The sequence below is a fragment of the Anoplopoma fimbria genome, chromosome 24 (genome assembly GCF_027596085.1).
Source record: "Anoplopoma fimbria isolate UVic2021 breed Golden Eagle Sablefish chromosome 24, Afim_UVic_2022, whole genome shotgun sequence".
NCBI lineage: Eukaryota > Metazoa > Chordata > Actinopteri > Perciformes > Anoplopomatidae > Anoplopoma > Anoplopoma fimbria.
Genome location: NC_072472.1, coordinates 19,197,763 through 19,213,176, shown reverse-complemented (window position 1 = coordinate 19,213,176; position 15,414 = coordinate 19,197,763). Strand labels below are relative to the sequence as shown.

Genomic DNA, 15,414 nt, shown 5'->3' with positions numbered 1-15,414 from the left:
TTACCATAGAAACGTCACCCACTCAAAATTTGTGCAGGGTTGTGTACCAGACGAAAGCATTATTATATTATATTATAGGAAGGAATCAATGCTATCACATGACAGTGCTGTGGAATATTTCATTCTCTCTAAATTACATGAAGTACACAACTTTGTACTCTTGGCTCTAATGTGAAGGCCATATGATTCATTGCTTGTATCAGGAATTTGTGTTCAATAATTGTGAAACATTCTTTGAAAACCAGACTGAGGAGCACATGTTTCTTGTGTCACTGTGTTGCTCACTCTTGTTGCAGGAGTCGCTGTCCATGGTGCTGAATTAGCTGATGTTTCACTCTATCTGATAAGCAGACATGTGTTGAGTTGTTATATCAAGCTGTTGTTGCACAAACATTATCTCTTTGTCATTTATTTATAAGGCAACGAGAAAAATGACAACTTAATTTCCACGTCTGAGCTGGGCTGCTTCACCCTGAAATGCAGCCTTGATGGAAAACGTGCACTCCAGTTATGCAGGTCAGAGTGGAGAATGCAGGTCCTCTCTGCTGCATGTCAATGAGAGCATGTGCTGTACATAAAGCATTGTCAGGTCTCTTTTGCTGTAGGTAGGCAACCTATTTTTGAGATGGAGATGGTCTTGAAATTTTAATTAGGAAGCACCAGATTACATTACTGGGCTCTCCCCCCCCTCTCATTTTCTCTGTTCACATTGATGCAGATGTTAATCCTCAGGACTCCCTGAATTGTTCACTCAAGCTGTTTATGGCCACTCTGCTGCCAAGAAAACCACTGTGAAATTATTTTAAGTTGTCCCCTGACATAGTCTAAATGGCTTACGTAAAATGTAGGAAAAAAAGGATGTTTACTACATTTTTAGCATTAAAACAATATATAACAGAGTGCAGTTGAGGGGTATGCTGCACTTTCATCAGAGATCAGGATTGTTTCTCCTTTGAATAACCTAACAATATCTTTATCGGTAGGTCTGTAATGGTGCCTGAGAACAACTGCTCTTTCCTTGTTATGCTGTCAGTGAAGATTATTTTTGGAATCCCCTCTAACTTGAAAGTACATGGTGGACTGAGTCACTTTTTCCCTCAATACTACAGGTGCAGAGGGTAACATTTTTACCGCTGCTTAGCACCGAATGACCACATTACGTGTGTGGGAGTTTGACAGTGTAGTTCAATACCAATGACTCAATGATTAGTAGGTGCCAATATTTCTGGCTTTCCAAACTCGGACCAACGAAGCTGTTGGATCCCACGTCGACTGTGAGTACTTCTGTGATGTTATACGCTTGTCGAGGTTATAGAAGGTATAGAACCCTGAATGTTGAACATCTGAAGCAGGGAATGTGACCATCTCATCCTACACGCAAATGTCTCATTCTTCTGTCTTTCAGACATTTGGATAGACCTTCACATGTGATGTGAATTGAACTCCTGCATCAGAAGACTCCAAGCATCATCACGCTGAAATGTCTCTGCACAAGAGTATCCTGAATTTCGCTCCCTCTTTCAAGCCATGTATGTTCATCTCCTTTCTGCTGGTTCTGCTCCCAGGAGTCACTCATTTCTCCCAGGGCAGCGCCAGCAATGAAGACACTGGCAGCACACCAAGCAACTGCTCCAGTAGTGATAACTGCTCCGAGGGCGTGGTGCTGCCCATGTGGAACCCCCAAAACCCTGCGGTTGGTGACAAGGTGGCACGCGCCATTGTTTACTTTGCAGCGCTAATATACATGTTCCTGGGCATGTCCATTATCGCAGACCGCTTCATGTCTTCTATCGAAGTAATCACCTCTCAGGAAAAGGAGATCACCATCAAGAAGCCAAACGGTGAGACTACGACAACTACTGTACGCATCTGGAATGAGACCGTGTCCAACCTGACTCTGATGGCGCTGGGCTCATCTGCACCAGAGATCCTGCTTTCCGTCATTGAAGTGGTCGGTCATAATTTTGAGGCTGGATCTCTGGGTCCCAGCACAATTGTGGGGAGCGCTGCATTCAACATGTTCATTATCATCGCTATCTGTGTCTATGTGGTGCCAGAAAATGAAACTCGCAAGGTAAAGCACCTGCGGGTGTTTTTTGTCACTGCTACCTGGAGCGTGTTCGCCTACATCTGGCTGTATCTCATTCTCTCTGTGATCTCCCCCGGAGAGGTGGAGGTTTGGGAGGCCGTCCTCACCTTCCTCTTCTTCCCTATCTGTGTGCTGCAAGCCTGGATTGCGGACCGGCGCCTTCTCTTCTACAAGTACGTCCATAAGCGGTATCGTGCCGACAAGAAGCGTTGCATTATCATTGAGTCAGAGGGAGATGCCATGTTCACTAAAATGAACTTGGAGATGGATGGCCAGGGTGGTAACTCCCACACTCACCCCAAAGAGGCTCTGGATGGAATGCTGGAGGGGGTGGAGGAAGGTGGAGGGAGTGCGGAGCAAGATCAAGAGGAAGAGGCCCGACGGGAGATGGCTCGCACTCTAAAAGATTTAAAACAAAGACACCCAGATAAGGACATGGAGCAGCTGATCGAGATGGCCAACTACCAAGTGCTGGTCCAGCAACAGAAGAGCCGGGCCTTCTATCGCATTCAAGCCACGCGCATGATGATCGGAGCCGGGAACATCTTGAAAAAGCACGCCGCTGACCAGGCCAGGAAGGTGGTGAGCTGTCATGAGGCCACCGGGCAAGAGGAAGATCCCAACACCATCTACCTGCAGTTTGAAACCTCTCACTACCAGTGCTTTGAGAACTGTGGCTCACTGAAGCTGTCAGTGACCCGACATGGAGGAGAAAATGGCTGCACTGTGAAGGTAATAAGAAGTATTGATTGTAAAAGCTCATGGTAAATTTAAAATCAAATTTAAATGCTGGAGGCATTAGGTATATTAATAATTCAGCATTTTATCAAAACTCCAGACGCTACATTTTTAATACAGTTTCTTTCTTTGCCACTCAGGTGGACTACCGTACAGAGGATGCGACCGCCAATGCCGGCTCAGACTACGAGTTTGCTGAGGGTACTTTGGTCTTCAAGCCTGGTGAGACAACAAAAGAATTCACTGTTGGCGTTATTGATGATGATATTTTTGAAGAGGATGAGCACTTCTACGTGCGCCTGAGTAATCCACGTATCGCACACCGGGCTGAGGTCTCCGTCCTGGAGCCAAGCTCCATCACCTCCAGCAACAGCACGGTGGGTATCTCCCACGTTCCTCCAAAGGCAGCCCTTGGCACCGCTCACACCGCCACGGTTACCATCTATGATGACGACCACGCTGGTATTTTTACCTTTGAGAATAACTCCATGAGGGTCAGTGAGAGCATCGGCAACATGCAGGTGAAGGTTCACCGGACGTCCGGGGCGAGGGGGAAGGTGGCGGTGCCCTACCACACCGCCGAGGGCACCGCAAAGGCCGGGGAGGACTACGAGGAGGTCTCCGGAAAGCTGGAATTCCAGAATGATGAGACCATGTGAGTGTCAACTGTTCCTTTTCTCCTTTGATGTGATGACTTGTTGTTGCTTCTCATCACTTTATCAAATATAACAGCCCACTCGTTGGCATGTTAAACAGTCCTGCTAGATTACTGTAAATGATCTATTCTGGTAGAGGATAAAAGGACTATTTTTATGAGTCATAGATACGTTGGCCCTGAGAAGTTTAGATCTTTCAGAGAGATGACGTGGGAGGATAAGAGGATATAATTGTGGGACAGATAATGTAACAATGGAGATGATGTAAAAGAAGAAAAAAAGGGAAATTAAGTAGAAGAAGAAGAAGAAGAAGAAGAAGAAGAAGAAGAAGAAGAAGAAGAAGAAGAAGAAGAAGAAGAAGAAGAAGGAGCAGCTTTCTATGAATTAATTAACACAAGATTTCTGTGTAGGTTATTTTAATGCAGACAAATGAAAACTCCACTGCAGAAAACAAAGGAGGTACATGTAAGCAACAGAGCAGAGGAAAGAAAATCAAGCAGGTGACTGAACAGCATTGAGGAGGGGATGAGGGTTGAGCAGCTACTGAAACAGTTGTATGCAATGAGACCTGTGTGATATTTTCAACAAAAGGATTCGTGGATGCAGAGAGGCATATAAAAAGAGCAGAGAGGAAGAGTACAGAAAGAGAGAGGTGAAAGTGTGATGTTTTTCCAGCTTTTCTCTTCAACGTTCTGTGATAGGTTTGGCTGCACGACGAGTACACTTGTGTTTGTTTTATGATGTGACGAGCAAAGGACCTAGCAATTATCCACAGCAGTTATTATTTCCTTTTAGTCAAAAAAGAAAATGCCCTGAACTGTATCAAGCTCATCACATCAAAATGATTTACAGCACACCAAAGGACAAAACAAAGGAATAAAATGTGTCAGATGAATCCGTCTTTGTGAGGAGAATTTCAGAGCTTGTGTGTAGGTGTATTGTGTAGGTTGGCTGAGTGGGAGGAAAGGCAGGTGAATACGCTGTGTCAAAGAGAATGCAGATCTCCCTATTTGTCTTTTTTTTGCCTCACAGTGCAGGTGAGATTTTATTATATATTCGTCTGTGTGTTTATCAGTTTGCTTGTGCACATTTACTGCTTGTTCGCTTGCTTTTTGTGCATTAGTCTGTGTGTATTTTTAAGAATGTGTGTCTCTGCGCTGACTCCACTTTAAACCCACATCAAACAAAATGTCGCTCCAAAGGGGAACTAAAGAGAGCTTCTTGAGCATCCAAAGCAATTAAAGTGAGTGAAGAGGGGTTAAAGGAGTCCCAAAAGTTCTCAACACAGCACAGGCGGCAACAGAAGCTGCGGTTAATGAGACAGCAGTGTATAGCATGAAATTTAGAAGCTGCCAGCTTGTATCCGCATTCAAATGGAGACTGAGCATTAGATATAATCCTCACCTACTGAGCCAAGACTCTGTTCATTTGACAGTGACATAAACATCTGCACACTTCATATTATCTGGAGTCATGCTTCTCTCGACAGCCGTCGTGCAGCAGGAGAGGAAGGACTGCGGGGAGCAAGATCCAGCAGAGTAAGAAAAGGTTGCTACGGGAAAATGGATGAAAAGAAAACCCAAAGGCAACAAGGAAATGCCAAAGCTTTTCTCAGCTGCTCCTGTTCTCCTTTGAATAGCAAACAAGGACTCAGATCTTGAGTCAGAATTGCCAGGTCCAGTTGGGTCAAATCACAGCAGCTTACTAATCTTTTCAGCCATCTGTATTTTAAGTCTAGAGACCTAAGAAGGTTAGAGGAAGAAAAGCAGCATTCATCTCTATTTGCCACATACAAGTATTTATCAGTGTAGAGCCAATTGAGCCAAAGTTCCCCTGGTGAACAGATTTTAAGGCCCTAAGTCTTGTACATTATTACATTTTGTTCCGGCTTTATGCTACTCTGACGCCCAAGTCGGACTGAATATTTTATGAGGTTGTTTAATTCGGAGGCTTCAGTCAGTCCCTTTAAAAGATGCAGGTGAAACCGCATCACAGTTAAAGGATTTTGGCTTTTAGTATCCACGTATGTATTTGTGTCTTTGTGCAGACAAGCTTGCAAATGCTCCGTGTTAAATGTGTATCTTCCTATATCGCACTGCTCAGCAGGCTGCCAAAGTTCATCCTTCAAACAAAGCTGGCTTTTCTTACCCGAGTGTTTCCCTGAGCGTTCAGGACAAAGAGCTGACACTCGGCAGCAGGCCTCCAGGCAGCTCTGTGTGTGTGTGTGTGTGTGTGTGTGTGTGTGTGTGTGTGTGTGTGTGTGTGTGTGTGTGTGTGTGTGTGTGTGTGTGTGTGTGTGTGTGTGTGTGTGTGTGTGTGTGTTTGTTACAGTGCCTCTTGCTTTGTGTGTCTTTCTTAACATATGCCAGTCCTGGTCGATGTTTGAGCATGCAGAGGAGCAAAATAGGAGGAAGGCTAGTTTTTAAGCTTTTGGTGTGGAGCCAGGAGAAACGGTTTAAAATCCGGGCGTGCAGTTAAATAATAATTTACCATCTAAATTCTGCACTGCAGTAAATAGATTATGATACAGACACAAACCTCTGAGCCAAAATAAACAGGCTGAACCGTTTTACATTCTGTGTTTATGGATTAGAAGAAGATCTGCAAAGACCCTTTGATGCTTGTGTGTAGCTTCCTCTTGTATCTGTTTTCGTTAGCGCCTCAGATTGTGTGGCACTACACACTAGTTGAGGCTGAGGTGGATAACGGGGGCAGTTATGTAAGCTAAGATAAAAGAGATGTGAGAAGATCACTTCTCAAAAGGAAAATCAATACCCTGATATTCTTTATTTCTCACGCTTAATGTAGTCAGGATCAATATCGTTCGGCACTTCCTTACAAACACACAAAAGTGGAGCAGCGGAGTCAGGGTAGGGTCATGTTATCCTCTATATCCGCCATATCAAAGCAGAGAAGATTGGCGACGATGAGATAGCCAGTGGGGCACGCACACATGCACTAAAAGTACACGCTGCCTATGTCAACAAAGGAAGGATAAGCTCGGATAACAACAAACACATAGGGAGGTTTAAGCAACTTCATTCTCTGCTCAGGTGGTCATAACTCCACTATATCGTTGCAAATGGTTGTTTGCTGCTTTATCAATGCTCTGAATGTGGTATATATGGCTCCTTTAAGGTTAGGCATGATTCAGGGTGTCATCGCTTTTAGCAACAGGTGGGGGTTGTACCATTACGCTAGCTACTGTATGTGCTCTGCTGCGTCGACCAGGCCCGCTTCAGCTCCCCGTCGATCCCCCCTTTTGCCTATTTTAAGAGTGAGGCTGTGTCGTCACTGCCAAGATGGCAACACTTGATTTTCACGACGTTTTTTCAGAAACATGTTGACGTCACAGAGACATCACCACATCCATATTTTATAAAGTTTATAAACTGAATAAAATCTGGATATACCAAAAAAACTGGTTTGAGGTGGCAGTCTGAAAAAGGGCCAAAATTGTTTATAGTTCTCAAAAAGTTACACTCGTAGACGGAGTAAAAAGCGTGCCATCATAGAGCGGGAGGAGATGCAATTTTGTTTAAATATAGGGCCACACATTTCTGCAGTTCTGAATTACACTAGCTGGTAGCTTTAGTCTTGTGTTATATGTTGAAATTGTCCTCGCTCAGTAGTTTAGATATCATTTAGCAGCCCTTCTCAATTATGTAGCCACAAAATATTTGCAATTTCAAGTTAAAATACGAGTCGTATATCATTATCATTGTCAATAACCTTTTGTTTCTATATATATATCCTGTAGATAATAACCAAACATTTTGCAGTGGGGACAATATAATGTTCATATTTTATCTGCTGCAGATATGAGAAACATATTTCTTCACAATGCTGCTGCTTTGTGTTAATTTTTAGCTACAATGCAGTCTGGAGCTGGTAGAGTTCCAGTATCTTGCTCAAGGACATTTCAGCAAGACAGACACATGCTGACATATTGGTTTTAGCCATGTTTCTTCAACTAAATGGCAGTGCCGCAATTAGTTTTAGGCATTTGAAATACTGTAATGCATTTCTGCATTCACTCATTCTCCCGAGTGACCTCATTTTTGTTAGTCTCCCAGCATGCAGAGTGCAGAAAGCAGAGGTACTCTACAAGGGTGAACATGGAGGCATAAAATCACTCACACTTATACCTGTGGGCAGTTTGGAGTCTCCAGTCCTCATGACTTACTGTGTATGTCTTTTGGCTGTGGGAGGAAACTGGAGCATCCTAACCAAACTAACGAGCTATGTGGAGGAGCGGGAAACTCCCCCAAAAAAGTTCACACAGCTGCCTGCTCCTTCTTTCTAGAGGTGACAGTCTCAACATTAGAGCCAAATCCCCACAGGGCCCCAGCTGATTTTCCCTCCAATCAGCCTTAATTTAAAAGGATAATCTAGCTACCTAATGCACAAATGAAACATAGTAACGTTTCCAAAGTCAATAGAATGACAGAAAAAAAATCAAAGAAATAAACACTGAGACTTCTACATTCGTCTTGGATTTATAAAAACAGCCAATCAGACTTTCCACACATGCAGTTCAGCTTATGTTTGTTTCAGGTAAAACTGACATCAAACTCCAGAGCTCAGACAACACAGTCCTGACATCCTTCACAGTTGTGTGTGACAGAAAAAATTGCAGTAAATGTTACCCAATATGGCTTTTCAGAAACTATCCCAAGAATGAAGCTGAGAGGTGGACCGAGATGATAAACTGTGAAATGTGATTTGCAGTAGGTAAGGGTTTTTACTGTAGATAGATACCAACTGTGCTTGTTGTAATGAGAGCTCACATCGACATGCAGAGATACTGGGTTCAGGAAGCAGAACTGGGATCAGATATTTTACCATTTTAACCCTATCTAACACTGACCATTTCATACTCCAAGGGAGACTGTGAAAAGATAAAAATATATTTTTTGAAATATGGTTACTTGCTGATATACCCCAAGCTGGAACAATTTCAAAAAAGTCACTGTATCCAGTCTTTATGTTAAGCTAACAAACTGCAGCTGTAGCTTTATATTTAGAGTAAAGCCACAAGAGTGGTATGGATCTTCTCATCTCTCAGTAAGGAAGCAAATTTCCCAAAATGTTGATCTATTCCTTTAACTAGTTTATTAACCCACTGGCTAAGAGCTTGCTACATAAGTCAGTTTCTGGAAGTCTTGCAAGGCCAGATCTTAAGACAAAGAGTTACAAAGTCTGTGGAACTTTTTTCTACTCTGTGAACATATATTTATTTGAATTTGAACCTTCTTCAGAAACATGTGATCCACATCCATTATCAAAAGCTCCACTGGGTTGTAATACTTTACCTTGTTTTACTTTTTCAGTTAGTTTGGTATCTTGATTGTCGGTTTTCCATGAACTTCATTGAGCGTCATTGAACATGGTAGCGTATTCAGAATTCTGGTACATTCAGAATTGATTATTCAACACAGTGTTCAACATCTACGTTCACCCTGTTAGCAACAATGTTAACACAATTGTCTTTGAGGTTTTTATTTATACTTTTGTACTTTTGATTATTTCAATGAACCAGTATGTTTTCATTGCTTGTACTTAGGGTATAACTAGGTGAAAAAAAACTATTTTGTTTGCAAAATGTATTCATAAAAGCAATCACACCTTCGTGTTTTTTCTCTATTTTGGAATCTGCAGTAGGTTTTGATTTGTTCAGTTTTTGTTATTATCACCCAGTTTTGTCAGAAATTATCATTAGAATCTCACAGAGGTTGAAATTTAAATTGCAAACTAATCAGCCTAATGCAGCATGTGAACCTCCTTCCCTGCTGCTTTTTTACAGCCTTCCATTTCTAGCTTGTACTTTAATGAGAGGTCTGGGAAATGAAAATGTTTGTTTGATCCCTGACAGTTACATCCTTTACATTTTCATAAACTCAAGCAGGACAAACAGTATCAGTAGCAAATGAAACACGTATTTTACACAACGCTTTAAAGTAAACTTACTGTGTCTCTGTACATTTCCTACTTGAAATAACATCTTGTTCAAAAGATTAAACTATTTTGTTTCCATTGTAAGGACTCCAGGCTATACTGCGATTCCCTTTGCTCCCACTGGCATGACTTTCCTTGACATTAGACTGCAGATGACGTATCACTCGTGTTTAAAATAAACTTCTTCTCTTCTGCAAGCAAAAAGCTCTACCAGCGTGTTGTCGAATTCTGAGTGTACATGAGTAGACAGAAATAGACAGCCACCCACATATCATTAGGGAGACGGATGGAGAGGGAGAGAAAGACTCACTGTGACAGTGTAGGAGAATGAAGCGGGCTGAGGCAAATATGTCGGTCACAGTTTGACACCACATCCTCACGTGTTGTCGTAGCGCTCAGATTTAACAGTACAAAAGCTTTTATTTCTAAATATGTCTTACGAGTAAACCTACATTGATTCCTACATTGGTGGTGCTTTGATTTCCACCGAGAACAAGATAATAATCCAATTTCTGATGACTTATAGCTTGAAGTGTGTGGGTGGGGTGTGGGCTATCTCGCTATGTTTCTCTTGTGCTCTAATGGAATTAATAGTGTAGAAAGAGTCCGCCCTCTTGTGGGGTGCTGGGAAATATATATAAATATATATATACGTATATATATATTCATGTTTTACATAGTGTTCTGTACTACAAGATAGTTTGTAACAAATCCGCAGCTTCCATCTTCTTATCGAACATCTATATTTCACAATTCATTGTGTTGGCACTTGGGTAGACATTTTGTATTCGTACAAAAGGATGAGCTTATCATTAGAAACTGCTCTTACTATATACCTGGAATACATTTTTTATTTAATTAAGGTGACTCAGGCAAACTGCGGGTTAACACATTTTACATGCTTCTGATGTTTCCTAAATAATGCCAATGAATTAAATCACTAATTTCTGTTTGGCTCCATCCTTTCCTTGTTCCTTGCCCCCTCTGCTTTCAGGAAGCTACTGAATGTGAAGGTCATTGATGATGAGGAGTACGAGAAGAACAAGACTTTCACGATTGTGTTGGAGGAGCCCATCCTGCTGGATGTGGGACAGAGACACGGTGAGCTGAGCACACAGCTGCATGCAACAGCATCCTCATCATTTTATGGCTGGACTAAATTCTATTTCACATCCCCTGTCGTTTATATTAAATTAAATTCTTGGGCTAGAGCAGTTTATATTCATTGATATGAATTCCTCTTGACTCTGGGGTGACTCTAATGTGTGATCTCTTTAGTCCATTTGGTGCATTTCATGGCCATGCTTTAAGTTTTAATTGTTGCACTTTAAAATGGCTTGGGTTCAAGTAGCTCTCTCTGGGTTTTTTGGTATTGATTTTATTACAAGCATGCATATACCCACAAGATCTTCATTAGATTAAGTCAACAATGTCACATCAATGAAAAACTCAAACTCACTTAGGTCATATAGCAGTTCTTAGATGCATACAAACAACGAGCATTTAAGGAATGATCAAAAACTAAAATGGAATATAGTAAGATGTTTTTTGCTAAGCTACCTGAAATTAATCAGTCAGTACTTGGAAATATAACGGATGTGTTCCATACACAGCTGTGAAGCCTCCATGTTTTAACACTAATCCTAATGTCCCAAGTGACCCTTAATATGCTTAATTCTGATGCAACCACACCGGGATTGCTTTACAGCATCTCATTTTGTAACCAATCACCCATGTGAGAAGTACTGGCTGATAGTTTACACACCTGTCTGTCCTGCTTAGGAGACACCAATGATAACAAGACAGCAGTGGGACCAGAGGACGTGTCAAAGATGGGCTGCCCCTGTCTGGGCGAGCACACTAAGCTGGAGGTGGTAATTGAGGAGTCCTATGAATTCAAGGTAACTTAAAATAAGCAGCTTTATTTTTTTACCTCAGAGCCACACTCACCTTTCACACTGATGTTTGCATGCAAACTGCTATGGGTTGCTAATATTTTGTTTGTTCTTACAAGATTTACCTGCTCTCCTCCTACTGAACATCCATCAAAGCAGTTCTCCTGACATCAGAGAGGCAGTCACAGCCTTCAAATCCCTTAACTATTTTGAAGACACAGAGCTCATATTTCTCTTTCAATTATTCCCAGTTTTCAGTCCATCCTGACCTTATTCAGTAGTTTGTTCAAATGATTAATACTGCAACACAGTTAGAGCTGAGGCATGGTGAAAAAATAAAACATTGATATTTTTGCCTCTTACACCAATATATACCAATATGTCACAATATTTGGGGTATGACTGTTTGGTATCCGTATTTCATCTAACTTGGGTAATAAATTATTGGTGAAGTGCATGTAAGCATGTAATGGCTCTGTCAGTAGAGTCAGTCACTCATCATTTCATCCAGCTTGAATAGTCAAATAGGTTGAGAAAATGTTTTCATTTAAACGTAATGCAGCATTCAAAGGGCTGCTCCATCAATTTTGTATTGCACTGCCATAAAGTAAGATGTTTTGGGTTCTTGCAAGAGACTGATTAAAAAATAAATGCTCAAAATTGATGCAGCAGAGCCCAAGATATCCTGACTTAAAACTCAAACAAGAATTACCGCCTCATGGTTGTATGCCTCCACCAACCAGTCAAGTTGCAGTTTACATCCATGACTGTCTAAAATGTCATCACTTCATCATTTTATCTTATTAGAAATTTGGGCAAAATTGTCATAATTAGTATATGAATTCTTGAGTTATGGCAAAAAACATAATAATGACATAATGCCTCCCACTTTCCCCTGCGATGACATCACTATGACATTATCAGGGTCATTTTGTCAGAATTTAAAAAGCTCCTGTCAGACCCAAATTCCAACTGTTTTGTGTATTAATCTTTAAAAAGTAAACTGATCTCCATGCATAAAATTGGTGGTGTTCCCTTTTTACGAGCAGATTCAAGCTGTAACATGATATTGCACTTATACTGCAGGGATCCAGTTTCATATGCTGATACTAACGGCTCTACTTTCTGCACTGGTGTAAAGCAGCTTTATGCTGGCGACATTCCTTTTTAGGATAGTGGAGTTTTTTGCTCCCCTGCATCTCTTTTGGTGACTCACTTTGCACCACAGTAGGAAGAGTGACTCGGTTAATTGCACCTTAATTCACCCCATCAGAGTTCCTGATCTCACATGACAGTGTTAAGATTATATTGATACTGTATGTTGCACAACTGTAAAGAGGTGGCTACTCCTTTTGCTTTCTTTGTCCTTGTGGCCGTCTACAGAGCACAGTGGACAAGCTGATTAAGAAGACGAACCTGGCTCTGGTGGTGGGGAGCAGCAGCTGGAGGGAGCAGTTTGTTAGTGCCGTCACTGTCAGTGCAGGTGAGTCGCAGCTTTGTGAGATGTCTCATCTGTTCATTCCTCTGAGACCGGTCGAGTGGACGATTGAGTCTGCGGGCTGGATCTGGCCCACCAGCTGCTTCTCAGCGACCTCACTGTTGTGCTGTTTTTCTTTTTTACTTGAGTTACTTGTTTAATAAAATCCCAAATGCTCCAGTTTGGCAGAATTGAAAGAAAAGGCCTAATTTAACAGATAATGAATGAAAGAGATTACAAAAACAGAGCCTGTATTAATATATTTTAGCAATTCCGTACTTATTTGCTGCTCCCTTTTAACCCAGACATTTTATTAAAAATGCATGATGTGGAGAATTCCGCATGTGGCTCAACCGAAAATCTAAACTAGCCAGCTCTGCCTGGACAATTAATGAATATGACGTATTTATGTAGATGAATGTGGAATGGTGAACCCTTTTTATTTTGCTCTTTCAAAAGCCATTCACTTGGCTTTGTGAACCTTTTAGGTCTGCACTAGTGCACAAAGCATTTGGGCTAAAAGCTTACACCAGAGATGTGTCATTCTGTTAATACTCTCCTTTCACTCAGTTTCACGCTTTCTCTCTGGAGGTTAACAGAGGGTAACATAACATTGGCATATATAGAAAGTATGCTTAGTGCCTATATGTATGTCTCAATCACTGAGTCATAGCTATATGTACAGATTTAATGTAATGATTTGAAAAGGTTAACTCCCACTCATTCGTAGAAAATGGCTTAAATGTGGTGGGGGTGGGTATCTTCATGTTATCTAAGCTTGATTGAAGCGTGAAGCTGGAACTATTTTCTGTTTTATGATTTAAAATGAATTCATGAACTGAGATGTGATGTCACAGCTAGATCAGATAATACTTCAAATCTTATTCTCTGGTCTGATTCAGATATTCTGTCAAAAGAGAAGGCAGGTGCAGCAAGTCTACGTACGTATTTTGCAGGCCTTCACGCATCTATTCTGTCTCTGCCAGGTGACGATGACGAGGAAGAGAGCGGGGAGGAACGTTTGCCGTCCTGCTTTGATTACATCATGCACTTCCTGACAGTTTTCTGGAAGGTCCTCTTCGCTTTTGTCCCACCCACTGAGTACTGGAACGGCTGGGCCTGTTTCTTCGTCTCCATTTCCCTCATCGGTGTTCTGACGGCTGTGACCGGAGACTTGGCCTCTCACTTCGGCTGCACCGTCGGTCTCAAAGACTCGGTCACCGCCGTGGTGTTCGTGGCTCTAGGCACCTCTGTTCCAGGTGGGCGTCTGTGGTGTCAATCAGTTCTAACTGTGTACTTGTCCTGGGTTTCCTCTGGGGGGTTTGTTTGTGCAGTAGAAGCAGCTTTCTGGGAAGACTTGTGTAACCTCTGCCTCCGCCTGTGCTGTCAGAGTAATTCTCTCGTGAGCTCTTGTCTTGAACATTAACAAGTTGTGAACAAAGAAAAAGCCTGTTTCGCTTGTTAGTCTCTCTGTGCTGCCTAATTGTATTCCCATTGCACTTTGTACTAAACACTGCCACAGCAAGGCCGAAATGACAATATGAAAATTAGGCGTTGACAGGTCAGTTAGCCACACACAGTCCTTCAAGTTGGCAGGTTAGTTATCCTGGGAATCTCTCTCTCTACAACACTATCGCTATCTAATAAAGGCATAGCATTTCTTTTTACTTCTGTACTTATTATGTCTTACTATAAAGTTGTACCACAAAGATAAACTTTTATTCTCCATATCTCTTGGCTTATTTTAAATTATCTGACTCCATTGGTGCCCCATGAGTTGTTTAATTTGATAATACCTGTAATATTTGTTCTAAAGTCCCTGGTAGTTGAGGGTCCCTGTCAGAGTCTGCGCACACCACTAATCTCCATCAGAAGGTTATTTTTAAAAAAATCACCTATTTCCTTTTTTCTTCTTTATGCTTAATTCATATCTCTCTTTCTTTTACAGATACATTTGCAAGTAAAGTGGCTGCCATACAGGACCAATACGCTGACGCATCCATTGGCAACGTGACGGGCAGCAACGCAGTGAATGTGTTCCTGGGCATCGGGGTGGCGTGGACCCTCGCAGCCGTTTACTGGAAGACCAAAGGCAAGGTGTTCAAGGTGGACCCAGGCTCCCTGGCCTTTTCCGTCACCGTCTTTACCATCATGGCGCTGGTGTGTGTGGTGGTGCTGCTCTACCGCCGGCGTCCCAGCGTGTCAGGCGGAGAGCTTGGGGGCCCACGGACACCCAAGCTCCTCACCTTCTTCATGTTCCTCTCCCTCTGGTTCATCTACATCCTGTTGTCCTCCCTGGAGGCTTACTGCTATGTGCCTGGCTTCTGAGACGGAGGGAAACACAGACACGGCTCCTCTCCTTGTTTTTACAGTCTACTGAACGTGTTTTCTCTCTGTTTTTGTCTATTTTCACAAAAGTTTATAACTATTTGTATCATTAGTTATTATTGATACCGCGCAATATTTGATTGACTTTGAATCTATGGACTTTGGAACTTTGCTACCACCCACTATGCTGTGAAGTATAGCTTTAGCCACAGAAAAAAAAAACTCTTCACAACTTATCTTCCTTTTTTTAAATACTATGTTCCACTGAACATT

At 42.0% G+C, this 15,414-nt stretch overlaps 1 protein-coding gene across 11 annotated transcripts; it reads left to right on the top strand.

Annotated features, from left to right (window-relative positions):
- The first annotated feature begins 1,480 nt into the window (after nucleotides 1–1,480).
- Nucleotides 1,481–15,141, top strand: slc8a4a (solute carrier family 8 member 4a). Of its 11 annotated transcripts, XM_054625745.1 has the most exons (8): nucleotides 1,634–2,821; nucleotides 2,968–3,482; nucleotides 10,436–10,570; nucleotides 10,608–10,619; nucleotides 11,198–11,342; nucleotides 12,720–12,834; nucleotides 13,800–14,072; nucleotides 14,762–15,141. In XM_054625745.1, exons 1-8 carry the CDS (start codon nucleotides 1,670–1,672, stop codon nucleotides 15,139–15,141), a joined length of 2,727 nt encoding a protein of 908 aa, XP_054481720.1. In that variant the 5' UTR covers nucleotides 1,634–1,669. The 11 variants fall into 11 exon arrangements, with proteins under 11 accessions (XP_054481719.1, XP_054481725.1, XP_054481724.1 ...); XM_054625744.1 differs by lacking the exon at nucleotides 10,608–10,619 and having other exon boundaries at nucleotides 1,481–2,821; nucleotides 10,436–10,542; nucleotides 11,224–11,342; nucleotides 12,720–12,819; XM_054625750.1 differs by lacking the exon at nucleotides 10,608–10,619 and having other exon boundaries at nucleotides 1,616–2,821; nucleotides 10,436–10,542; nucleotides 11,224–11,342.
- Nucleotides 15,142–15,414: the final 273 nt, after the last annotated feature.

Bases quoted from the DNA above. Each gene is read 5' to 3' on its own strand.
- slc8a4a (XM_054625744.1), top strand. From the start codon at position 1,481: ATGTCTCTGCACAAGAGTATCCTGAATTTCGCTCCCTCTTTCAAGCCA. The intron at 10,543-11,223 runs GTGAGCTGAGCA...TGTCCTGCTTAG, and splicing joins GGATGTGGGACAGAGACACG to GAGACACCAATGATAACAAG. The intron at 12,820-13,799 runs GTGAGTCGCAGC...TGTCTCTGCCAG, and splicing joins TGCCGTCACTGTCAGTGCAG to GTGACGATGACGAGGAAGAG.